Source organism: Canis lupus, chromosome 26 (genome assembly GCF_003254725.2).
Source record: "Canis lupus dingo isolate Sandy chromosome 26, ASM325472v2, whole genome shotgun sequence".
NCBI lineage: Eukaryota > Metazoa > Chordata > Mammalia > Carnivora > Canidae > Canis > Canis lupus.
The window spans coordinates 268,771-295,487 of NC_064268.1; the positions used below are offsets into that span (position 1 = coordinate 268,771).

The 26,717-nt window shown below is 41.2% G+C and overlaps 2 protein-coding genes, 2 long non-coding RNA genes and 1 other non-coding gene across 13 annotated transcripts in view; 4 read left to right on the forward strand and 1 right to left on the reverse strand.

Annotated features, from left to right (window-relative positions):
- The window catches only part of LOC112676375 (uncharacterized), a 35,953-nt gene extending 25,107 nt beyond the window's left edge, over window positions 1–10,846 (forward strand). For both annotated transcript variants that reach the window (XR_004809539.2, XR_003146459.3), the window contains exon 5: window positions 10,425–10,846. This is a non-coding gene — a long non-coding RNA (uncharacterized LOC112676375). The remainder of the gene's footprint in view (window positions 1–10,424) is intronic.
- ZNF140 (zinc finger protein 140) lies at window positions 1,854–20,582 on the reverse strand. 8 transcript variants are annotated; one of them, XM_049102157.1, is made up of 5 exons: window positions 20,387–20,575; window positions 20,095–20,174; window positions 17,311–17,437; window positions 16,575–16,673; window positions 1,854–3,736 (listed from the first exon to the last, which is right to left on the reverse strand). In XM_049102157.1, exons 2-5 carry the CDS (start codon window positions 20,101–20,103, stop codon window positions 2,577–2,579), a joined length of 1,395 nt encoding a protein of 464 aa, XP_048958114.1. In that variant the 5' UTR covers window positions 20,104–20,174; window positions 20,387–20,575; the 3' UTR covers window positions 1,854–2,576. The 8 variants fall into 8 exon arrangements, with proteins under 8 accessions (XP_048958114.1, XP_048958113.1, XP_048958116.1 ...); XM_049102156.1 differs by having other exon boundaries at window positions 20,095–20,177; XM_049102159.1 differs by having other exon boundaries at window positions 16,575–16,670; window positions 20,387–20,573.
- Window positions 5,438–6,201, forward strand: LOC112676374 (rRNA-processing protein FCF1 homolog). The gene has a single exon (XM_035706592.2). The coding sequence runs from the start codon at window positions 5,453–5,455 to the stop codon at window positions 6,047–6,049; it is 597 nt and encodes a 198-aa protein (XP_035562485.1). The 5' UTR covers window positions 5,438–5,452; the 3' UTR covers window positions 6,050–6,201.
- On the forward strand, window positions 14,118–14,251 carry LOC112677062 (small nucleolar RNA SNORA70). Its single transcript, XR_003146831.1, has one exon. It is a non-coding gene; the product is annotated as a small nucleolar RNA SNORA70 (small nucleolar RNA).
- Window positions 20,583–20,830: 248 nt separating the features above from the next.
- On the forward strand, window positions 20,831–23,308 carry LOC125753781 (uncharacterized). The gene is made up of 2 exons (XR_007406295.1): window positions 20,831–20,959; window positions 21,336–23,308. It is a non-coding gene; the product is annotated as an uncharacterized LOC125753781 (long non-coding RNA).
- Window positions 23,309–26,717: the final 3,409 nt, after the last annotated feature.

Here is a 26,717-nt window from a genome sequence, read left to right on the forward strand (position 1 = left end):
TGCCTGGTTACCGTTACAGAGTTTCATCCTGAAAAACAGGCAACTTTCCTTTTTCCTTTTCTGCTATCTCTGGAAAGCACTACAGCTTATAAAAGATTGTTAAATATGGAAAGATTTAACAGATTTTTGTGCTAAAATTGAGTGAAAGAAAGCAACTATGAGCCTTGCCAACACCTTCTTGCTATGACAAATAAAACATACAATGAAAATACCCACAAATTATTTTCCCCCCAGTGGCATCTTAACATCTTATTGTATAATCTAGAAATTATCTGTATTTAATTTAATTAAAAATAATAGCAGGGGTACCTGGTTGGCTCAGTTAAGTGGTGGAATCCTGATTTCAGCTCAGGTCATGGGATTAAGCCCCTCGTCAGGCATCTGCTAGATTCTCTCTCCCCTTTTCCCTCTGTCCTTACCCACTGCACGCATTTTCTCCCAAATAAATAGCTTTCAAATAAAGAGTTCCTATTTTCTGAAATATATTAACCACAAATGAATGAGCATACCTTTAGGATGAGTTACATAGTTCAGAATGATTTTGCATGAAAGGAATTTTAAGGGAAAGTTAACTGTTTTTGAGAAAATGCTTCATGGGATTTGGTAAGCTGGACTACTGCCCACCATGGCACTCCCTGCGATTGCCCCACACTTACCTGATCATAGGCCTCTTGACATTTTTTCTCCCTCATTCTCTTTCCCTTGCTCCAATAAGGAAGTCACATTTGATTTAAAAATAGTCCTGCTTGCAATAGGGGAGAAAATAGATGCTTCAAAAGATTATGGTTCTTCCTAGATCCAGACTCAATTTCTTAATATAAAGGAGAAGCTATTAGAAGAGAACAAAAGCCTTCAAAGAAGAATAGAAACTACTTCCCACTTCTGCCAATTTTGTTTCCTCAAGAACCTAGAATAGAATTCAGGCAGGCAACTGCAAGCCCACCCGCTTTTACTAAAGAGAAAGCAAAGATACCTAGCTTGAGGTTCCGAATTTGGAGGAATGGTAACCTCGGATGCAGTTCCCATAGTTCCCAATCATTACATTCCCATATAAATTCTTCTGGTCAGGTTTCAATCTGCCCCATTTCTCCTGAGACAAGTCTATGACCACATCCCTGAATGTTCAAACCTCTGAAATGACAAATGCAATTTTTTTTGACAAATACATTTTTGTTCAACAAAGACCCCCTTACATGGTGCCTGCCCCACCATAGGAAAGGAAGGATTTGTACAATGGAGCTATTCCAGTAGCAACTGAGGCTCTGAGGAAATTATTAGACAACAGCTATGTTATATCATAGTAGGTAGGAAAGAAATTGGCCAGCTTCTCACTTGGTGAAAGATTTGCCCATACACGAAAAAATGTATTTAAATGAGGCACTTATTCAACCGCTAAACTGTGTATTACCTATCTTGCCAAGTCTTAAAGCAGACAGATGCTTCTAAGATAAGATACACCTTTAACTGGGACATTAAAAAATAGGCAAGGTGTACATGAAGAGTCAGAACAACATCTGGTTTATTGTGACAAATAACGTGCTTACAAAAGGAATGTTCCCAATGAAAATGGAACAAGAGTAAAACCACCTTGGTATCTTCCTACAACATAACTTATTTACATTTACTTCAGGCTAAGACAAGGCTAGTCATATTCAAGAATAAACACGAGTTAGCAAAACCTTAAATCTAAACTATATCTCAAAGCTAAAGCCCTAAGTTCTTAAAAGTGTTTCTGTAATCCTGTATGTTTCTACAAATGCACACCAGTCTTCACTGCTGACATCACTATTGGGGTATTTGCATTTTCAGAACCATAAATGCTGTAGAAAAAAACTGTGCAAGTACCAGATTGATTAACTAAAAAACAAAGTATTTATTCATAACTTTCTTTTCTAAATTTGCTTTAAAACAAACAAAAATCATCTCCCCCAAAGAAAAACTCCCCCAAATTCCCTCCAGTAGGATGTCTCAGGACTCCTAAGATTTTGCCACACTCCTTACAATGGTAGTTTGCTTCCCAGTATAATTCTGCAGTTCGGAAATAAAGCAGAAAGTCAACTTCTATTCATTTATAGGGTTGCTCTTTCTCCTTAGAAGAGTATTTTCAAATTTAATAAATATTGCATGGTACACAGACATTGCCAAATCACTGCTTTTGTAAGACTATGCTTCATTATAAATTTTCTGATGTCCAGGAAATAATGCACTCTTGCCCACACACTCTGTCCTGTTTGAGCTGACAGATGCAGAATTAGGGCCAATTTCCAATTAAAAGCTTTCTCACATTTATTGGCCATGTATCCTTTCCTGGTAGGAATTTATAAATGTAGAGTGAGGGAATCCTACCAATGAAGTCTTCTCAGTACTGACTGATTTTATCTTCTGATGTTACAGAATGTGCAGCTATTAATGGCTTTCCCACATATTCCTGTGTGACTTTTTTCTCCAGGATGTTGAATCAAGTATAACCCATTTTCTTCACATTCAACATATGCACTTAAGGCTTCTTGCTAGGAGTCCTCTCAAATCCAAAGTAAGGCATGAATTGTTTGTTTTTTTTCTTAAACCATATACTCTTAGGTTTTCTCTATAGAGCGAATTCCTTTGTGTTCAGTAAGGAATGAGTGATAATTAAATGAATTTTCATATTCATAGGGGTTCTCTACAGTGTGTGTTCTCTGATGTTTGGCAAGGTTTGAGCTCCAGCTGAAGGACTTACTGCACACCTTACATACATAGGGTTTCTCCCCAGTGTGAGTTATCTGATGGAGAATAAGGGAGAAGCTTCGACTGAATGTTTTATCACACTCAGTACACGCATAGGGCTTTTCTCCAGTGTGAATTTTCATGTGTTGCAGAAGAGATGCATGCCATGTGAAAACTTTACCACAGTCATCACACTCATAGAGCTTTTCTCCAGCATGAATCCTCTGATGTTTAATAAGGAACGAGTGGCAACGGAAGGCTTTCCTACATTCATTACATTCGTAGGGAGTTTTGGTAGTATGGATGCTCTGATGCCGAGTAAGGTGTGAAGAACGGCGAAATGCCTTCCCACATTCAATGCATTCATAAGGTTTCTCTCCAGTATGTGTAATCTGGTGGCGAATGAGTTCTGAGCCACTGCTAAAGGCCTTCCCACATTTCCTACATATATACTGTTTCTTTCCTATGTGAATTCTCTGATGTCGTGTGAGGTTTGAGGCACGGCTAAAGGCCTTTCCACATTCAGTACATTCATAGGGTTTTTCCCCAGTATGTGTTCTCCGGTGTTCAATGAGGAATGAGAGGTAACTGAATGTTTTATTACAGTCCTTACACTCATGGGGTTTCTTTCCAGTATGTATCATCTGATGTTTCACAAGGTTTGAAATCTGGCTAAAGGTTTTGCCACATTCTTTACACACATATGGTTTCTCTCCAGTATGAGTTCTTTGGTGTAACACAAGGGAAAAGCGCCGACTGAAAGTTTTTCCACACTCATGACATCCATGGGGTCTCTCCACAGTATTGATACTCATGTGCTGAGACAGGGCTCTTGAATGAGAGTCTGTCACTTGCCTGATACATCCCTGATTTCCTTGCATCTGAGTATCTTCCTCGCATTTCCAGCCTCCTTTAAAACTGGAATGGTCAGGGTCTTGGTTAAGAATTCTTTCCACTACCAAATACTGGGATGAATCATCTTCACATATGACATTATTTGGAGAAAATTCTTTGATCTCACCATGAGACTCTGAAAATGAAAAAACAAAGCAAATGTTTGTTTTTCCTCTATTGAGTAAAGTAAAGCCACTCCTCACTTTTTCAATGACCGATTTTTAAAAAGCAGGAAAAAAAATCTCAACACTGCATGGCTTTCACAGTTCTCATACAGACTGAAATCTGAGCAGTATGCTCAGAAATTCAGAAGACATCAGAAGAGAGATGTAGGTAAATAAGGAAAAACAAAGCAGAAGTAACTGAAGGTGAGGGGGAAAAAGCAGGACAGGAAGATAAATACTTGGGAAGGATGTGTTCTCGTCTTCCCCAGCTCTACTTAAACTTTTCTGCACCCAAAAGGACTTGAAAAAGACAAATTTATAATGCTGCTAATAAACTATGATGTTCCTCAGGTCCCACAAAAACATCAAACTGTTCACTTAATGCCTCAGGAAACATCTTACCATGACTTATTCTAAATAAATAAGTAAAAGATATGTCTTTGAAAATGACTGCCTATGATCCTCTCTCTACTTTCCAAACTGACAAGTAAAGCTCAACTTTGGTATAACAGTGTCTTTCCACCACATCCTTTTTAAAAAAATATTTATTTATTAGAGAGAGTGCACAAACAAGAGGGGCAGAAGAAGAGGGAGAGAATCTGAAGCAAACTCCCCACTAAGTACAGAGCCTGACTCAGGGCTCCACCTCATGGCCTGAGCCAAAACCAAGAGTCAAGACACTTAGCCAACTGAACCACCCAGGAGTCCCATCAGATGCTTTTAATAGTCAAACATAGGCCCTGATTTTCTGCAGGCTAAATTTTAGGAAGGTATTTTATCATTTTCAGGGAGGAAAACTATATAATACTATGAAGACTTTTTAAAAATATATATTCACTCATATTCCAATTCTTAGGAAATACTTGGGGGTAAAAAGCCATTATATATAATTTATTCTCAGATGCCTCAGAGAAAAAAAATCATATACCAAATGATGATGGGAATGGGACAAAATGTTAGTAATAGCGGAATTTGAGTAAAGAGCTTATGGGTATTCTTGCACTATTCTTGAAAGTTTTCTGGAAGTTTAAAATTATTTCCAAACACACTAAAAAATTCATTTTTTCTCTAAAACACACTTTAACATTTTAAATACTTTTATTTATTATCACTGACCATAAGCTTCTAAGGAAAAGTAAATAGATTTCTTTTTTTTTCTAAGATTTTATTTATTTATTTGAGAGAGAGTGAGACAGTACAGGGAAGGGGCAGAGAGAGAAATAGACTACCCACTGAGCAGGGAACCCATCACAGGGCTTGATCCCAGGATCCTGAGATCATGACCTGAGCCGAAGACAAGTGCTTCACTGACTGAGCCACCCAGGGAATCCCAGACCTTTCTGTAATATCTGAACAAAGAATCAAGATCTATACCTACATGGTGGGCATGATAAATGAAAGATTAGGATTGGGGAGGCAGTAAAATAATAGTTAAGAAAATGGTCTCAATAAAGAGAAAATCTTAAATTACTTTCCTGGCTCCTCTATAAACCAATTCCCTGCCTACTGAGCAATTCAGTAAGAGCTGTGGGGATATAAACAGAATAATTCTCTTCATGAGCTGAGAACACAGAAGAAAACAATTACTGATATAAGAAACAAGATAAGCCTATTATACTTAGAGTAAAAATTGTATGAAAGACCAGAAATATAAAAGTTCACTGCAAAAACAAGAGTGTGGCATTAACATGGGGAAGCAAAAGAAAGCAAGAAAGTATGCGACCATGAAGCGAATGCTTAGTCTCCGAGATCAGAGGCTTAAAGAGAAGGATAGATTAAAACCTATAAAGAAAGAAAAGAAAGATCCCAGTGCACTCAAGGAAAGAGAAGTCCCCCAACATCCTTCCTGCTTATTCTTCCAATATAACACACAGCTGGGCCCACCTTACCACATTCTGGTTGATACCAACTTTATCAACTTTTCCATTAAAGCCAAACTTGACTTAGTACAGTCAATGATGGACTGTCTGTATGCCAAGTGTATCCCTTGTATAACTGACTGTGTAACGGCTGAAATTGAGAAACTGGGGCAAAAGTATCGAGTGGCTCTAAGGATTGCCAAGGATCCAAGATTTGAACGATTGCCATGCACACACAAAGAAACCTATGCAGATGACTGCTTAGTACAGAGAGTAACTCAGCACAAGTGTTACATTGTGACCACAGTTGACCGGGACCTTAAACGAAGGATCCGGAAGATCCCTGGAGTTCCCATCATGTACATTTCTAACCATAGGTACAACATTCAGCGGATGCCAGATGATTATGGAGCCCCTTGGTTCTAATTCTTAAAAGATAGAGTTTTTCTGCCTTCTTATACCAACTTTTTCTGTTGCCAGTTCATATTAGCAATATGCTATAGTATGAATTATTCTTCTTACCCATTTGCTCTGTTACGAGCTGAGTATGGTTAAATATATTCATTTTTTGATGTTTTGAAAAAAAAAAAGTTCACTGCAGTTGGTAAAGAGGCTTCACCTGAGGAAATTAGTTGGAAACTGAAATATAGCAGGATGTATCAGGTGAACCTAGACATTTAATGATATTAGAAAAAGCCACTGGAGTTAACTGCATAGATTCAGTATACAACCTGCCATATGGCTTCACAGACCAATAAGAGTAAAAAGCACAACCAAGAAAATCAGGTTCAAAATATGAACAGAATGCTAATTATATATTCCTCACCCCTCTTCTTTCCCTCAAAGTCACCTCCCCTCCTTTTATCACCTGTATGCCCATACTCTTCGGTAAACAACAGATGGATCTGATATAATTTAGCACTTATACTTATTAAAAGCCTAGAGGAATACAAGGATTCATTTTTCTTTCTTTTTAAGATTTGTTTGAGGGATCCCTGGGTGGCGCAGCGGTTTAGCGCCTGCCTTTGGCCCAGGGCGCGATCCTGGAGACCCGGGATCAAATCCCACGTCAGGCTCCCGGTGCATGGAGCCTGCTTCTTCCTCTGCCTGTGTCTCTGCCTGTCTCTCTCACTATGTGCTTATCATAAATAAATTAAAAAATTAAAAAAAAAAAAAGATTTGTTTGAGAGAGAGCACATGTGAGTGCAGGGAGAGGCAGAGGGAGGGGAAGAATCTCAAGCAGACTCAACACTCCGTGTAGAGCTCAATCTCACAACCTGAGGTCAGACCTGAGCTGAAACCAACAGTCGGTTGCTTAACTGACTACTCCACAGGTGCCCCTCAACCCTGCTTTTCAATGCTATAATGGAATTTTTAGCTAATGCTAAGACAAGAAAAGCAAATACAGATTGGCAAGAAGAAATAAAACTTGTTGTTGGCAGATGATACTATTAATCTATGCAGAGAATCTGAAAAAATTTACCAAAAAACCTGAATAAGTAATTATAACAAAATTGCAGGATATAAAGTTAATGGACAAAAGTCATTCTTTCCCAGATACCAGGAATGAGACAGAGACATTATTGTTTATATTAGCATACAAAAAATGAAATACTTAGGTATAAATCTAACAAAACAGGTACCAGGATTTATACAAGGAAAACTACAAAACTCGGATGATAGATATGAAGACAGAAATTCCATGTTCATTGGTTGATTCAATATTGTCAAGATGTCAGTTCTTCCCTACTTGATCTATAGATACAATGAAATCCGAGAAAGTAATTTTACAGATCCCAACAAACTGATTCTAAAGTTTGTATCAAGAAGCAAAAGATCTAGAATACCTAACAGGATCCTGAAGGAAAAGAACAAAGTTAGAGGATTGACAATGACTTCAAGACATATTATAAACTTATTATAATGAAGACAGTGAAAGACTAGACAAGTAGATCAATGGAACAGAGTACAGAGCTCAGAAACAGACCTGCATAATTATAGTCAATTGATCTTTGAAAAAGGAACAAAGACATCACAAGGGACCAAAAACATCTTTTCAACAAATGGTCCTCGAACAACTGTGCATCCACATGCATAAAAATGAATTTAGGCACACAACTTACACTTTTGACTAAAATTAACTCAAAATGGATCATAGACCTGGGATACCTCGGTGGCTCAGCAGTTGAGCATCTGCCTTCGGCTCAGGGTGTGATCCCAGAGTCCTGGGATTGAGTCCCGCATTAGGCTCCCTACATGGAGCCTGCTTCTCCCTTTGCCTGTGTCTCTGCCTCTCTCTCTCTCTTTGTGTCTCTCATGAATAAATAAAATCTTTTTTAAAAATGGATCATAGACCTAAATGTAAAACACAAAACTATAAACCTCCTAGAAGATAACATAGAAACCTAGATGACCTTAGATATGGCAATGACTTTTTAAATACAACCAAAACCATGATCCATGAAAGTAATTGATAAACTAGACTTCATAAATAGCCTCTGCTCTACAAAAGCCAGTATCAAAAGAATGAGAAGACAGACCACAACCTGGGAGAAAATATGTGCAAAAGACATATCTGATAAGACCTGATAACCAAAATATACAAAGAATACTTAAAACTTAACAATAAGAAAATGAACAATACAATTTAAAAATGAGCAAAAGACCCAAACAGACGCATCACCAAAGATAATACAGATGGCCAGTAAGAATATGGAAAGATATTCAACATCACATTTCATGAAAGAATTCTAATTAAAACAAGATACCACTACACACTTATTAAATGGCCAAAATCCAAACCACTAACAACATCAAATGCTGAGAAGGATGCAGAGCAATAGGAACTATCATTCATTGCTTGTGGGAATGTAAAATGGTAGAACCAATTTGGAAAATAGTTTGGCAGTTTCTTTTAAAGATTTTATATATATATATATATATATATCTTTTATATATATCTTTTATATATATATAAAAGATTTTATATATTTACTTATTTGAAAGAGAGAAAGAGAATGAATAGGGGGAGGGGCAGAGGGAGAAGCAGACTCCCCATGGAGCAGGTTAGCCTGACTTGAGATTCAATCCCAGAACCCTGGAATCATGACCTGGGCTGAAGACAGATGCTTACCTGACTGAGCCGCCCAGGTGCCCAGTTTGGCAGTTTCTTAACATACTCTTACCACATGATCCAACAATTGTATTCTTGGTATTTACCAATCAATTCAAAACTTATACTCACACAAAAGCCTGCAAAAGGATGTTTATAGCAGCTTTCTTTATAATTGTCAAAACTTGGAAGCAACCAAGATACTCTTCAGTAGGAGAATGCAAAAGTAAACTGCAGTTCATCTAGACAATAGAATATTATTCAGCACTTAAAAGAAACGAGCTGTTTACCCACGGAAAGGTATAAAGTTAAAGAAGCCAATCTGAAAATGCTTACTACTGTATGATTTCAACTACATGGCATTCTGGAAAAGGCAAAATCAGGAAGACAATAAAAAGATCAATAGTTGCCAGGGATTGGTGGGGAAAGAGTGATGAACAGGCAGAGCACAAAGGATTTTTAGTACAGTAAACTATTCCACATGATAACAATGGTGGATACATATCATTCTTATACATTTGCCCAAACCCACAGAATGTATATACAACATCAAGAGCAAAACCTAATGTAAACTATGGACTTTGGGTCATGATGTGTCAATGTAGGTTCATCAATTTTAACAAATATACATTATGTATGGGGATTGTGGTATGGGATGTCCACAATGGGAGTGGTTGTGAACCTCTGTACTTTCCATGCAATTTTGTTGTGAAACTAAAACTACTTTTAAAAAGTTTATTGAGACACCTGGGTGGCTCAGCAGTGAGTGTCTGCCTTTGGCTCTGGGTGTGATCCAGATCCAGGAATCAAGTCCCACATCGGAGGACTCTGATGGGGAGCCTGCTTCTCCCTCTATGTCTCTGCCTCTGTCTCTTGTGAATAAATAAATCTTCTAAAAAAATAAAAACAAAAAGCTTATTAATTAAAAAAAATACTATTGTATTTGCAGGGAAGAATCAATCTAGAAAGACTGAGGGTAGTTTTATTGCTTTAATGAAGGCTGAGAGATACAAATATACAAATTCACTACTAGCATTCTTTTTTTTTTTTTTTTTTTTTTTTTTACTACTAGCATTCCAATAGAAAAGCAATATAGCCTGTAAGAAACTAGGGAAAGTTGCTTAAGAATTAATTCAACAACAACAACAACAACAAAAAGAATAAATTCAACAATATAGGTTGCCTGACTGGCTCCGTCAGTGGAGCATTCAACTCTTGATCTCAGGGTTGTAAATTCAAGCCCCATGTTGGGTGTAGAGATTACTTAGAAAAAATAAAATATTTTGGGGCACCTGAATGGTTCAGTCAGCTAAGCAGCCAGCTCTTGATTTCTGTTCAGTCATGATCTTGGGGTTCCGGGATTGATCCCTCCTCAGGGGGGAGTATGCTTGAGAATTTTCCTGCCTCTGCCCCTTTCCCCATTTATACACATAAATATAGGTGGTTTTTCTCTCTAAAATAAATCTTAAAAAAAAAAAAAAAAAAGCAGCACTCCAAATGACTAAAATTTGAGAAGCATGATGATCTCTTTATTAAGCTCCAGAGTATGATACTTGATTGCCTAGTGAATTGATATGGTTAAATATCCCACAAAGATCCAAAACTCAGTTAGTCACAAATTGAAAAAAATCTTCCCCTTCCCTTCAAAGTTGTTCTTATTTGTTTGTTTAATTTACTTATGACAGAAAGAAAGAGAAAAGAAAATAAAAGAAAAGAAAAGAGAAAAAAGAAAAAGAACGAATGAATGAACGAGCACTAAGATGAGTGTTATCAACCACAACTCCTCAATCTTCTTCAGGTCTTGTATCTAGTCAATCTCCAAGTCCAATCTCCACATCCTTAGGTTAGCAGCCTGTACAGGGAAGCCTCCCTTCCCTGAACACTTCCACAGTTCCACAGTTCGTGTGATGATTAAATCCAGACCAGGTTATAGAGACAACTCTTAAGTGGTAGCCCTGTTTCCTAATCTTGCTTCCAATAAATGTGTTTTCCAAACCTCAGCTAAATAAAATGCTTGTAGTGAAAGGGAATATAAGGGAAGGGAGAAGAAATGTGTGGGAAATATCAGAAAGGGAGACAGAACATAAAGACTCCTAACTCTGGGAAACGAACTAGGGGTGGTGGAAGGGGAGGAGGGCAGGGGGTGGGGGTAAGTGGGTAACGGGCACTGAGGGGGACACTTGAGGGGATGAGCACTGGGTGTTATTCTGTATGTTGGTAAATTGAACACCAATGAAAAATTATTTTATTTAAAAAAAATTAAAAAATAAATAAATAAATAAATAAATAAATAAAATGCTTGCCTGCCTAAAATCTTTCAACGACTCCGTTAGAGATGAACTCTATGTTTGCTAACATGACTTGCAAAGCACCTGCATCATATGACCAGTGTTTTCCCTAACTTTCCTTAATTCCCATTTTCCTTCTTATACTTTATACTTTTGTTCAATCTAGCCTGAACCTTGTATTTTCATTTTATTAGTATCATCTTTCTACACACTGTAACTTTTTTTTCACTTACAAAATATAAGATGAAAAATTCAGTCCCTTATAGATGGAGTAAGAGCACTGCCACCTGTCTCTCCTGAATGCAGCTAAAAGCCATGGAAAAAATGCACAGAGCAGCTATCTGAAAACTCTAAAAAGTAAAGGGTGGCAAGTTGATTGGAGAAGGAAATCAGAACTCAAAGTAACACTGAACTGGTGGTGAGTTTCTTGGTTTGTTATCCTTGTCTCCAGGCCTAAACCCAAAGGCAACATGAAAGCAGGAACTGTGCATCAGGCTGCTCCCAGAGTAGCCTCCATTTCTGGTCTGAGGAATGGGAAAGAGGGTCTCTACTAGTCAGAGAAATCTTACCCCATTTCTACCCAATCCCAAGGTATCTTGCAGCAGCGATACCTTGGCAATTAAAACTCTAAGAGTGTTCGCAGAAAAATCTATGGTCACAAGAGCACAGAAATACCCATTTTCTTCTTTTTCTGTCTCCTTGTTGCTTGGTGCAGAGGCAGACATGGTTGCAGGAAACAGAGAGTAGAGGGGAAACTAGAGGTCTGCCTTTCTACCCAGAAGACTGAAAGAGGGGCCCTACAAGTGAAGCAGAGCTCAAGAAAGTGCTTCTGTAAAGCTGTATAAAATCCAGGGCACATCCCTGAGTTGTGCACATACATGAATCCTGGACTCACCCCTGAGATGTGCACATGCATGACATCCTCAATGTATCCCTGGGTTGTACATGTGCATGACATCCTGGGTGCACCCTTGGGTTGTGCACGCATGTATCTGACCCTGTATACTGTGCTAGAAACCGAAAACTGAAATGGGACCCCACAGCCTAGGTTGGGAAAGGCCAGAGGAGGTGCATATGCAGCACAAATACGACAGACCTACGAAAGCCGTAAAAATACAACTGTCCTAGGACCACATATGTAGAAGAAAGGTTAGAACTGACGGCCTTAACATACCCATATTGACAACCTGCCTAAATATAATTATCATCCCAGCAGGACCTAAACAAGACCTAGTCTTAGAATATAAAAATAAATAGGTTAAAATCCAAGTTATAGGACATCTGGAGAAACAGAAACGTTTCACCATCCTACAGGACAGCTGCAGACAACCCAACTATAAAACACACTTACGAAGCATTTATGTATGGATAGTACTTTTTAAAAAAAATACATTTATGTATGGATAGTGCTTTTAAAAAAAATACAAGCAAAACTTTTTTTGTTTTTTTTGTTTTTTTAAAGATTTATTTGTTTATTCAGAGAGAGCGCGAGAGAGGCAGAGATGCAGGCAGAGGGAAAAGCAGGCTCCATGCAGGAAGCCCGACGCGGGACCCGATCCCGGGTCTCCAGGATCACACCCTGGGCTGCAGGCGGCGCTAAACCTCTGTGCCACCGGGGCTGCCCGCAAAACTGTTTTGATACGAAAAATGGTTATTTTGATCATGTAGAAAATGTCCCTATAATTTATACATGATAGTGAAGTGAAATATTGAGATATAATTTACTTTTCAATTATTCTACAAAAAAAAGGAGTGGAGTGAGGCAAATAAAGGAAAATGTTATCCATTATTTAGTCCATAACTAAGGCTGTATAGACATATGCGAGAATAGAAAAGGAAACAATAAAAAACAGAGAACCCATAAATATACACAAATATTAACATTTAAGTTATGACAAACCTACAACATGTCAGCATATGATGCCATGATAATTGGATCTCCTCCCAGAAGAAATCAAAATTGACCAGTAACTCACACAACACACAAAAATCAATTCAAAGTGGACAACAGATCTAAATGTGATTGGCAAAATGACTAGGTTTAAGAGAAAATATAGGAAAATGCCTTCATTATGACCTCATGATAGGGAATGGTTTCTTAAACATGTTAATTCTACAGGGAACAACATCTGACCGCACTGAAACTAAAAATTTCCATTCATCAAAAGAAGTTATTAAGGGGGAAAATATACCATATGTGAGAGAAAACATTTGCAGTGAAAATAATTAGCAAAGCACTTGTATCTGAAATATCTAACTTCTATAAATCAATACAAAAGACAGAGAATCCAATACATAAATGAGCAAAGACCTTCAAGACACACATCACAGATGAGGGTACCCAGGTGTCCAGTAAATATACGGAAAGGTGCTCAACCTCTCATCAGTAATCAGAAAAATGCAATTTTCAACCATAGCAACCTCCCATTGCACACTCTTCTGCTAGGTCTGTATTATGGTGTCTTACTGTCTGGGGCATTCATTAGTAAGTATGCAGAACCAGGAGAACCCACTTATGGTGTTCATGAGAATGTAAGTCAGTAAAAGCACTCTGGAAAACATTTTTGCATTATCTCCTGATATGAAAGAGGTACACCATCCTCTGCCCCAGCAATTCTAGGCCTAGAAAGACACCACAACAAACCTGTGCCAGTCTGCACCTGGGCACAAGGACAATAGTAACGTTGCTTGCAACAGCCCTAAAATGCAAACAACCCAAGAAGCCCTCAATAACAGAATGGATAAATTGGTGGGGTACTGATGTGTACAATGAAACAAACTACCACAGTAATATGCAAAAAAGCATAAATCTTAAAAGTACTTTTGAAAAGCAAATCACAATACATACATTATGAACCCTCTAGATGAAGTTCACAAACATACTCATTTAACTATAGTGATTAGAGATACAAACAGTTGACAAGGTTTGTCAAGTAACCAAACCAGTAAGTTGCTCCCATAAAGAGAAGACTGCCTCTAGGTAGGGAAGGGGTGAGCACACAGTGCTCTTATGACGTGAGCAGTGGTTACATGCATATCTTTCAATAATTTGTTAAGCTGTACATTCATTTTGCCTTTTTAGAAAGGTACTGGACTGTAGCCAAGGAAACCACCATGTGCTCCCTCCACAGGGAGCCTGGTGTGCAATGGTGGCAAACAGTAGCCCCCTCAGTAGTGTATACAGCCTGTTGCTTAAATGGGTTGCCTTACAGGACTTTGGACACAGCCCTTTCCCTTTGACATTCATGTGGAACCCCCAATACCAAACAGGTATGTGGGGCATCCTTGGAAAACCCCAGGGCACAATAGCCAGGGTCCACATAGGCCAAATCCTTATCATCCATACAAAATGGAGAACCCTTATGCAGGGCCATATCCCAGTTCCCTGGGGCTGCCAGAAGATCCACATCTCTAAGAAGTGGGTCCACAGGGATCCCTGGGTGGCGCAGCGGTTTAGCGCCTGCCTTTGGCCCAGGGCGCGATCCTGGAGACCCAGGATCGAATCCCATGTCGGGCTCCCGGTGCATGGAGCCTGCTTCTCCCTCTGCCTGTGTCTCTGCCTCTCTCTGTGTGACTATCATAAATAAATAAATAAATTAAAAAAAAAAAAAAAAGTGGGTCCACATCTCACTTTAATATACAAGAATTTGAAGCCATGATGGCTGAAAAGCAGTTCATCTCAAATACCTGTGGGGGTCAAACACACCCTAACCATGGCCTCCTGGACAAATGGCTGGCCCTATGCTCATGAGAACCTTCCCACTGCCCTCTCCTTATTCATGCCCACCAATAAATCCTACTTCCTGTTTTTAATGAAAAGGGGGACTAGAATGAACACAAAAAAATTAGCAGAACTGTATTAAAGTAAGTGGAGGGGCACTTGGCTGGTTCCATCGGTTAGAGGAGGTAACTCTTAATCTCAAGACCAGGAGTTTGAGCCCCACACTGGACACAGGATTATTTAAAACAAAAGTAAGTAAGTGAATGAATGAAGGAATGAATAAAGTAGTGGAATTAGAGGCAATTTTTCTGTTTGACCTTTCCTCACTTCCCTTGTACACAGTTCTATCAGTTTTATTACTTTTACACAGGACATTATTCTTCAACTCCTCCTTAAATGAAGAAATCTCCCTGCACTTGCTTGAACTCGTAACTTCAGCCCACATCACTGCTTACTACACCCTCCTGGATCTCTGCAGCAAGTGAGCCTCACTGCCGTCAGCACCTGAGAGCTGGAGCTATTTTCACAGCTGCTCCGGTTCCCCTATCAGACTCCCAAACTACTGCTTCCCTGTCCGTGAGAGCATTCCTCCTGTTATGCCAGGAAATAGTCAGTACACCTCCATCAGAGGTTTTAGAATCAACTAAAGAACTTATAGAAGTTTTCATAAATACAGAATTTAAGCTCCATACATCTATGACAGAATCTTCCAGGGTGTCACATGGCCATTTATTTTTAAAGAGCTTCACCAGCAATTCAATTGTCAACCTGAGGTGACATCTCAATCCCATGGCTTCAATTTTCACTTAATATTAAAATTCTCACATCCACATTTCTAACCTGACCATTTTTCTATCATATATTTCAACGGCTTGTGCAAATCTTCACTTGGAAATACCATCCTCTACTCACACCAGCACATCTCAAACTAATTCATCACTTTTTCTCCAAAACTGATTCCTGTCTTTTATGTTTCTATTACTACTATCCCTATGCAAATTATGTAGGCCCCAAACACCAACTGGAAATTCCTTCTCCCTTACTGCTGAACTGCAAATTTGGAGACATGCAATGAAGTTATTTACAGATCTATTTTACCTCATTAAGCTGTAACTTCTTTGATAGTTATTACACTTTTTTATACTTTCTACTCTCTGTAGCATCCAAAAGAAAGTCTTTTAAATAAATACCAAGAGAATGTGTGAGGGAATGAATAAATCAATTAAACAAAAAGTAGCAACAAATTCATCTAAGACAGTTAAATAGGACCATAGTTTTACCTTTCAATTTAGGCAACAGAAACACAGGTCAATTTCAAGATAGAAAGGGAGAAGAAATCAAAAAGAAATGAAACTCAGGGGGCAGCCCCGGTGGCACAGCGGTTTAACGCCACCTGCAGCCCAGGGCGTGATCCTGGAGATCCTGGATCGAGTCCCACATCAGGCTCCCTGTATGATGCCTGCTTCTCCCTCTGTCTGTGTCTCTGCCTCTCTCTCTTTCTGTCTCTATGAATAAATAAATAAAATCTTTAAAAAAAAAATGCTCAACCTTTGAGCTAAAATATTAAAAAAAAAAAAAAAAAGAAAGAAACTCAGAGCCCAGACAGAGCTAACAATGGAAAAAAAGAACACATCTGTTAGTGAGAAAGTGTACAAAGGTAAGATGAGAATTGAAGATGGCTGGAAAGCAGATGTGAAATAGTTTCTTCTGAGGCTGTGAGCAAGACTTCATAGTCCCCAATGCTCTGGTATCTGTAAGGGAAAATTATAACCAAAATATAAAAAGTATTGCTTTCTTATTGATTAGTTGGGTTGTTACTAACTTACTCACCTGAAAACAGATCTCTTCTCACATCTCCTTTCTCCAGCCAGGGCCCTTTTCCTTGCTCCAATAAGGAAACCACATAAGGCTTAGAAATGTTAAGACCTGCTTGCAGAAAATGAAATAAATTCCAAATCAGTCCTTCAGTCCCTAGAAGAGAGCCATTAAAACAAAGGCCATGGGATGCCTGGGTGGCTCAGTGGTTGAGTGTCTGCCTTTGGATCAGGGCATGATCCCAGGAGCCTGATGCGGGACTCAATCCTGGGTCTCCAGGATCCTGCCCTGGGCCGAAGGCAGCGCTAAACTGCTGAGCCACCGGAGCTGCCCAGGAGTGTGTGACTCTTGATCTCAGGTTGTAAGATCCAGCTCAAAACTGAGTGTAGATATTACTTAAAAATAAAGATCAGAAAAAAGAAAAGGAAAATACAGGGATGTCTGAGTGGCTCAAGCGGTTGAGCATCTGCCTTCACACTCAGGGCATGATCCTGGGTTCCAGAATCAAGTTGCACATCGGGCTCTTTGCAGGGAGCCTGCTTCTCCCTCTGCCTATGTCTCTGCCTCTCTCTCTCTCTCTCTCTCTCTCTCATGAATGAATGAATAAATAAATAAATAAATCTTTAAAAGGAAAAAACTAACAAAAAGAAAAACAACATACTTCCTTGGGAATCTCCAATCAGAAAACCAAGATTCACAACAGCCACCCCAAAGTTCAAATTCTGACTGAGAGGAGGAGAAATCCACTTACCCAGTGAAACAAGGTGGCTATAGTTCTCCAACATTACATGTCTGTACAGATCCCTCTGAGCAGGCTGAAGCCACTCCCACTCCTCCTGGGAGAAGTCAATGGCCACATCTCTGAATGTCACTGACTCCTGAAATGACATAAAGATACCTGCACAACTCAAAAAAAAAAAAAAAAAAAAAAAAAAAAAGATACCTGCACAACCAACACCCACTTGATCATTGCCCTGATCAAGGAGTGAAATGAGTCCCATTGTGGAGAGCAGACAATATATATAAGTAGCAATGGGAGTTTTCAGAATTCTGAGTGTAAGAGCCTACCTGTTTTGTTTTATTAAGTGGAAAAAGGAGAAAAAATAAATGCAATTTGTCCTGAGATAATACACAGTTTTGTGAGAAAAAAAAAAGGATTATACATGCAAACAACATGGATTTCTGGCTTTTTGTTGTAAAAGTTCTTAGAATCTTACAACACTTCATGAATAGTGAAGACAATCCGTTTGTATTTAATAGGCAATGTATATTTTCCTTAATGGCAGCCAATTTTAATATGATTTGGCAAGATTTCTTCCTGGTAACTAATGAGGAAGCAGGAGTAGAAGGCAAACTGAGGGCAAAGCACAAGCTGATTCACCACAGCCCCCCTCCCCCAACCTCCACCCCACCACGACTGGGGACCTGTGTGACATTCCTCAGGCACTCCTGGATGCCCTAAAGCTAAGGGAAGGAAAAACAAATGGCAAAAAAAAAAAAAAAAAAAAAAAAAACAAATGGCTAACTTCTAGAGATCACAATCCTCCAAGGCAAGAGTCTCCCTCAGTTTACAAATGTCTTAGTCGGGATCCCTGCATGGAGTCTGTTTCTCCCTCTGCCTGTGTCTCTGCCTCTCTCTCTCTCTCTCTCATGAATAAATAAATAAGATCTTGAAAAGAAAGAAAAGAAAAGAAAAGAAAAGAAAAGAAAAGAAAAGAAAAGAAAAGAAAAGAAAAGAAAAGAAAAAAAAGAAAAAGAAAACCTTCCTTCTTGGGGCACCTGGGTGGCTCAGTGGTTGGGCATCTGCCTTCAGCTCAGGGTGTCTCTGCTTCTCTGTATGTGTGTGTCTCTCGTGAATAAATGAATAAAATCTTAAAAAAAAAAAAAAAAGAAAAGAAAAAGAAAACCTCCCTTCTTCCTTGCCCCCAACTCCCAAGTATATGATCAGTCAACCCTCACAGTCCCCGCAGAGCAGCTTTCTGCCCAAGGGTCCTGTCCCTGGGCTTGAATAAAATCATCTTTCTGCACCAAAGAGTATTAAGAATTCTTTTTTTGGCCATTGGCTCCAGACCCCATCTACATTCAAAAACTACATCAGTAGCAATTGGGTATGGCAGACAGCAGCAGCACCCTTGAGAAGGGACATGCACTCAAGTGCATCACAGCTATCCCCATTCCAGAAGAAACAGCTAGGAAACTGAGGGATACTTGAAGCAAAGTTACAGAACAAGGAGAATTAGCAGTAGAGTGTAAGGACTACCCAAGGAAAAGATATAATACTTCCCAAGACCAAGCCTAGCACTTTCCCCCTCAGAGTTAGGGGTAACAGTTACCTCTGCAGCCTGGTTTTGCCCCACTTGAATAATCCACATAACCATGAAGCTTAAACAAAAATGTTGAAAGGTGCCAAACCAGTAAGAGCCCCGGAAATACCGCAGCTATATTTTACAGCTAAAAAAAAAATTTAGGGGTGCCTGGGTGGCTCAGTGAGTGGAGTCTTAGTTTCAGCTTGGGTCAAGATCTTGGAGCCCTGGGATGGAACATCGGACTGCTTCTTCATCGGATTCTCTCAACCTCTGCCCTTCAACTCCTACTCTCTCAAGTAATCTTAAAAAAAAAAAAAAAAATTTCTCCCCCTGCTCTCTCAAGTAAATAATCTTTTTTTTTTAAATTTTATTTATTTATGATAGTCACAGAGAGAGAGAGAGAGAGAGAGAGAGGCAGAGACATAGGCAGAGGGAGAAGCAGGCTCCATGCACCGGGAGCCTGACGTGGGATTCGATCCGGGGTCTCCAGGATCGCGCCCTAGGCCAAAGGCAGGCGCCAAACCCCTGCGCCACCCAGGGATCCCTCAAGTAAATAATCTTTAAAAATTCTCCCCCTGCCCCTCCTCCGTCTTTCAAAAAAAAAAAATGGTTTTAAATGTTAAAAGATTACTGACTGATAAAGCTATTTCCTAAACAGTGGAATCTGCACCACAGATGGAAACTGCACTCCCAGCAAAACGTGAGGAGCGTCTGGACTTGGAAACAAACATGACACAAAGTAGAGCAGAGAAGTGGAACTAAAAACAGAGGGCCTGGATCAGAATGGGAGGTGTTCTCAACCCCCACGTCTGTGAAGCATAATTGCCCCAGATTTTGTTTTGTTCTTGCTGCGTCGCCAGGACTTAGGACGGAGCGCCTGCTGAAATACCCAGGGGGCCTGGGCGGCAGCTCGCCCGCACACACACCTACAAGAAGTTCTCCAGAGATGCTGACACTGCTGGTCCAGGAGCCAGACTCTGAGACCACTGACACCTGTGCTGCGAACGGATGCTTAATAAACTCGTGGTGCAGAGGGGCAGCGGAGCATCCTCACCCCCACACCGCGCGAAGGAGGGAAGAATCATCGCCCCCGCCCGCCCCCTCCGGTCCAGGTAGATGCGAGAGCCCGAGCGCAGGACCCGGGGCGGGACGGTTCTGGAGAAGCAGAGCTTCGGTCCCACGGCCCAGAGAACGCAGCCACATTCAGCAAGAAGGAGACTGCAACTTACCTGAGACATAGCTCACGGCGGGACGGGGAAACCGCAGGACCCGGAAAGACAGACGGCAGGACCGGAAAGGAGAGACGGCTCTGCTGCGGCGGAGAACGAAGCACTGAGCGCGCGGCTACAGCGCCCTCGCCCTCCCGCCCCCTTGGCGCCTCCTTCCCCTTTAGTTGGGTCACAGGACCGCGCGCTTCCTCGGCGCCTCCGGTGGGCGAGGCGGTCTCGAGCTGCAGACCTGCCTTCGGCCCTGGACGCCCAGAGAACGTCCCAGCGCGCCAGAGAGGGCCGCTTTACGTACCTCGGAGCCCACGCAAGCCAGACTTCCCGCTCTGCGTCCGCGGACTCCGCCGCGAGCCTCCAGCCAACTCCTCCTGCCAGAGTCTCTGGGACCGGACCCCCACCAGGCCTTGGGCCTCAGACGACTACACTTCCCAGGACCCACCGCGGCCTACGGGGACGATCGGGGAGCGCCTCTCACACGCTGTGCCTCCCCCTGCGCCTGCGCACACAGCAACAGAGCCCACGGACGTCAGACGACTACATTTCCCAGGACCCACCGCGGCCGGAGAGAGGCGGGCAGGAGAGCTCCACTAAGACTTTCGGAGCGCTCCGCAGGGGAGGCAATGGCGCCTCGAGATAAATACCATTGGCCTAAATTACGACTCCCAGAATGTCCCAGGCCCACAGCCTGAGACTTAGAGCCTAACCGGAAGTGGCTGCCGCCGGCCCGGACGGCTGTAGTAAAGAGTTTCCGCAGGTAGGAGCAGGAGCACTAAGGATGGCCGCGGCTCCTGGTTCTCCTGGAGTTCTGAGCCACCCTCGGGAACGAGCCGCTGAAATGGCCCTGTCGTGGCCGCGTCCGGAGGTTTTGGTGTGCAAGCCACCAGCGCCGTGCCCCTGAAGAGTTCAGGGCCTCAGTGGAGGGGAGGCGGGCGTGAAGATGAGGAGAGCGTGAGCCCACGGGACGGGGGATCCAGGGAGATAAAAGGGCAGTCCAGTCCGTTCTAGAAGTGGTGAAGGGTGAGAGGAAGAAAGGGGCTGCGGGAGGGGGGGGGGGTGAGCATGATGAGTGAGGGGTAGGATAGGGGAGTGGGAGGGGACTTGTAGCTGCGGGAGGACTGAGTGTCGGGAATGACGAAGTAGGGTGCACAGGGGTACCGAACAGTGGCTGGGGGAACAGCTAGCGCTGCACCTCAACAACTTGAGCACTTTCTTTGAGATTTTACTTATTTATTTATTCGTGACAGACACACAGAGAGGTAGAGGAAGAAGCAGGCTCCTCACAGGAACCCTGATGCAGGACTCGATCCCAGGACTCTGGGATCATGCCCTGAGCCAAAGGCGGCTACTCAACCACTCAGCTACCCAGGCGTCCCTGAAGTTGTTCTTGAAACATATAACATTGTGTACCAGCTGTGCTACAATAAAAACAGGACTTTTTCAGTTCAATGGCCAGGTGAAATGAGGGCCAAGGAGAAGTGGTCTGAGTAGAAGCGAGCCTGGAAAAGTGAGCAAGCCTTGTACAGAGCTTGCAGCTTCAGTGAGGAAACACTGAAGCATGTAATGTTGCAACAGTCGCACTTGCATGTAGTGCCTGGTGTCCCAGCAAATTGAAGGGAAGGAGGACTGGAGCCAGGAAGGCCATTGAAGGCAACGACTCATGTGTGGCATCAGGGGAAACTGATGCAAGGTGCTGTTTTAAAGTAAACTTTATGCCCAACCTGGAGCCTGAATGCACTACCCCTGAGACCAGGAGGGACTTAGAGATCATGTGCTCCAAGGGCCCAGTGTCATCTCTCCCCCCGCCCCCCCCCCCCCCCCGCCACACACACACGCACACACGCACACACACGACCCTCAGGAAACAGAATCCAGGGGATCTGGATATGAACTGGAAATAGCAGGTGGAACAGAAGGAGGATTGAGGTTTCTTGCTGTGGTGAAATGTTGCCAGAAGTTCCTTCCTTAAAACCTCTACTACCACGGTTATCCACTATGGTGATTTCAACATCCATTTATACGACATGCCCAGATCTTTGGGCTACTCATTTTATTTCACTAAAATGATGAACACATTTAGAAGCAAAGAAATGGATGCCTTTGGGGGATATATAGAGACTGTATGGTTTGATCTCCTGTGTTAATCTCCAACAAACCATTATTTCTCACTGAAGCTTGCTGTGACTTCACTACATCTGCTCTCCCAAATCGTTTTTTCACACAGAAAGTAGCCCAACGTTTATAAAAATTCCACGGGCAACCCCAGTGGCACAGCGGTTTAGCACTGCCTGCAGCCCAGGGCGTGATCCTGGAGACCCTGGATCGAGTCCCACGTTGGGCTCCCTGCATGGAGCCTGCTTCTCCCTCTGCCTGTGTCTCTGCCTCTCTCTCTCTCTCTCTTTCTCTCTCTCTCTCTGTCTGTCTCTGTCTCTATGAATGAATAAATAAAATCTTAAAAAAAAATTCCAAAGTATTCCTCAGCTTAATGACTTTGATGTCTTTTGGTTACTCTGAAGTAAAGCAAAAGTCCTGATCTCACGTCTGTATTCTCAAGCTTAAATTATTTTCCACTACTCTGCTTTGTTTCCCCAAATGCCATGTATCTTCACATCATAACTTCATTAGTTCATTTCATCTCATCCTTCATATTTCAACCCAGGAAACTCAGAGAACACTTCTCTCTCTGATCAGTGTTCTCTGACTCTCCTGTGATCTCTGAGTAATGTCACTTTGTAAATTCACTGCATTCTGTACTCATTCGCTCTAGCATTTGACTAAGTTGTAGTTATGTTTATAAATCTGTGTATTGTATTATTTTTTTGTTCATAACTGTCTATCTCATTAGACTAGAGTCTAGAGACTGTTTTGCTTATCATTATGCCTAGAACTACCATATTGCTGGCACAGAATGAGGGCCCAAATATATTTATTAACTAAATGACAAATGGCTGTTACCAGATTTTCATTTTTGTCATACAGTGAATTAAATTATCTTTTTTTTTAATTTACTTTTTGTGGGGTGCCTGGGTGGCTCAGTCAGGTGTCTGCTTTCAGCCTGGGTCATGATCCTGGGGTCCTGAGGTCCAGCCCCGTCAGGCTCCCTGCTCAGCAGGCAATCTGTTTCCCCCTCTCTCTGTCTGCCACTGCCTCAACTTGTGCTCTCCCTGTCAAATAAACAAAATCTTTTTAAAAAATAATAAATTTACTTTTTTTGTGAGAATACGCAACTCTATTGACTAGTTCTTATTTATCCTCTGTGAAATACCTATCCATATCCTTTGTCCATTTTTCTCTTGGTTTCTCACTGGGGTTTGGGGGAGAGGGATAAGACCTTTTATTACTTTTAGGTAATTTCTACACCTATCATGGGGCTTGAACTCACAACCCTGGGACACTGGGTGGCTCAATGGTTGAGTGTCTGCCTTTGGCTCAGGGCGTGATTCTGGGGGCATGGGATCGAGTCCTGCATCATGCTCCCCACAGGGAGTCTGCTTCTCCCTCTGCCTGTGTCTCTGCCTCTCTCTGTGTGTCTCTCATGAATAAATAAATAGGTTTTAAAAAATTAAAAAAATTTAAGTCACCGTAGGATAGCTTATTTTTTCGTAAGGGGAAAAAAGAACTAACAACCCTGAGATCAGAAGTCACATGATCTACTGACTGACCCAGCTTCACACCCTAGGATCTCTACATTTTTATCATTGATTTGTAGATCTTTTTTTTTTTTTTTTAAGGAGAGGGAGAAATAATTTTTTGAACATTTATTTATTTATTTGTTTATGGGGGGATGGGTAATATATTTATGGACCATATATCAGGTAAGGGATTATTTATCATTCAAAATACATAAGGAATTCATACAGGTAATAGCAAAAAGAAAAAACCTGATTTTGATTCATTTTCGATACAATATCCTCAGTATTAACGTTTTTTGTAATTTTTAAAAATTTTTTTATTGGAGTTCAATTTGCCAACATATAGCATAACACCCAGTGCTAATCCCACCAAGTGCCCCCCTCAGTGCCCATCACCCAGTCACCCCAACCCCCCACCCACCTCCCCTTCTACTACCCCTTGTTCATTTCCCAAAGTTAGTTGTCTCTCATGTTTTGTCACCCTCACTGATATTTTCACTCATTTTCTCTCCTTTCCCTTTATTCTCTTTCACTAATTTTTATATTCCCCAAATGAATGAGACCATATAATGTTTGTTCTTTTCTGATTGACGTATTTCACTTAGCATAATACCCTCCAGGTCCCTCCATGTTGAAGCAAATATTGGGTATTTGTCCATTCTAATGGCTGAGTAATATTCCATTGTATACATATACCACATCTTCTTTATCCATTCATCTTTCGATGGACACCATGGCGCCTTCCAGTTTGTCTATTGTGAACATTGCTGCTATAAACATCGGGGTGCAGGTGTCCCGGCGTTTCACTGCATCTGTATCTTTGGGGTTAATCCCTAGCAGTGCAATTGCTAGGTCGTAGGGCAGGTCTATTTTTAACTCTTTGAAGAACCCCCACAGTTTTCCAGAGTGGCTGCACCAGTTCACATTCCCACCAACAGTGCAACAGGGTTCCCCTTTCTCCACATCCTCGCCAACATTTGTTGTTTCCTGTCTTGTTAATTTTCCCCATTCTCACTGGTGTGAGGCGGTATCTCAATGTGGTTTTGATTTGTATTTCCCTGATGGCCAGTGATGCAGAGCATTTTCTCATGTGCGTGTTGGCCATGTCTATGTCTTCCTTTGTGAAATTTCTGTTCATGTCTTTTGCCCATTTCATGATTGGATTGTTTGTTTCTTTTCTGTTGAGTTGAATAAGTTCTTTATAGATCTTGGATACTAGCCCTTTATCTGATAGGTCATTTACAAATATCTCCTCCCATTCTGTAGGTTGTCTTTTAGTTTTGTTGACTGTTTCTTTTGCTGTACAGAAGCTTACCTTGATGAAGTCCAAATAATTCATTTTGCTTTTGTTTCTCTTGACTTCATGGATGTATCTTGCAAGAAGTTGCTGTGGCCAAGTTCAAAAAGGGTGTTGCCTCTGTTCTCCTCTAGGATTTTGATGGAATCTTGTCTCGTATTTAGATCTTTCATCCATTTTTTTTTTTTAATTTATGATAGTCACAGAGAGAGAGAGAGGCAGAGACACAGGCAGAGGGAGAAGCAGGCTCCATGCACCGGGAGCCCGACGTGGGATCCGATCCCGGGTCTCCAGGATCGCGCCCTGGGCTAAAGGCAGGCACTAAACCGCTGCGCCACCCAGGGATCCCAGATCTTTCATCCATTTTGAGTTTATCTTTGTGTATGGTGTCAGAGAATGGTCAGGTTTCATTCTTCTGCATGTGGATGTCCAATTTTCCTAGCACCATTTACTGAAGAGACTGTCTTTTCTCCAGTGGATAGTCTTTCCTGCTTTGTTGAATATTAGTTGACCATAGAGTTGAGGGTCCACTTCTGGATTCTCCATTCTGCTCCATTGATCTGTGTGTCTGTTTTTGTGCCAATACCACACTATCTTGATGACCACACTTTTGCAGTACAACCTGAAATCTGACATTGTGATGCCCCCAGCTATGATTTTCTTTTTTAATATTCCCCTGGCTATTCGGGGTCTTTTCTGATTCCACACAAATCTTAAGATGATTTGTTCCAACTCTCTGAAGAAAGTCCATGGTGTTTTGATAGGGATTGCAGTAAATGTGTAAATTACCCTGGGTAATATTGACATTTTCACAATATTAATTCTTTCAAACCATAAGCATGGAATATTTTTCCATCTCTTTGTGTCTTCCTCAATTTCTTTCAGAAGTGTCCTGTAGTTTTTAGGGTATAGATCCTTTACCGCTTTAGTTAGGTTTATTCCTAGGTATCTTATGCTTCTGGGTGCAATTGTAAATGGGATTGAGTCCTTAATTTCTCTTTCTTCAGTCTCATTCTTAGTGTATAGAAATGCCACTGATATCTGGGCATTGAGTTTGTATCCTGCCACACTGCCAAAATGCTGTATGAGTTCTAGCAATCTTGGGGTGGAGTCTTTTGGGTTTTCTATGTACAGTATCATGTCATCTGCAAAGAGGGAAAGTTTGACTTCTTTGCCAATTTGAATGCCTTTTATTTCTTTCTGCTGCCTGATTGCTGAGGCTAGGACTTCTACTACTATGTTGAATAGCAGTGGTGAGAGTGGACATCCCTGTAGTGTTCCTGATCTTAGGGGAAAGGCTCCCAGTGTTTCCCCATTGAGAAAGATATTTGCTGTGGGCTTTTTGTAGATGGCTTTTAAGATGCTGATGAATGTTCACTCTATCCCTACACTCTGAAGAGTTTTGATTAGGAATCGATGCTGTATTTTGTCAAATGCTTTCTCTGCATCTATTGAGAGGATCATGTGGCTCTTGTTTTTTTCTCTTGTTGATATGACCAGTCACATTGATTGCTTTATGATTGTTGAACCAGCCTTGCATCCCGGGGATAAATCCCACTTGGTCATGGTGAATAATATTCTTAAGGTACTGTTGGATCCTATTGACTAGTATGTTTTTTTTTTAATTTTTTTTAATTTTTATTTATTTATGATAGTCACAGAGAGAGAGAGAGAGAGGCAGAGATATAGGCAGAGGGAGA

Bases quoted from the DNA above. Each gene is read 5' to 3' on its own strand.
- LOC112676374 (XM_035706592.2), top strand. From the start codon at position 5,453: ATGGGGAAGCAAAAGAAAGCAAGAAAGTATGCGACCATGAAGCGAATG.
- ZNF140 (XM_049102155.1), bottom strand. From the start codon at position 17,560: ATGGGACTCATTTCACTCCTTGATCAGGGCAATGATCAAGTGGGTGTT. The intron at 17,458-17,502 runs GTATCTTTTTTT...TGAGTTGTGCAG, and splicing joins AGTGGGTGTTGGTTGTGCAG to GTATCTTTATGTCATTTCAG. The intron at 16,674-17,310 runs GTAAGTGGATTT...ATTTTCTGCAAG, and splicing joins TAGCCACCTTGTTTCACTGG to CAGGTCTTAACATTTCTAAG.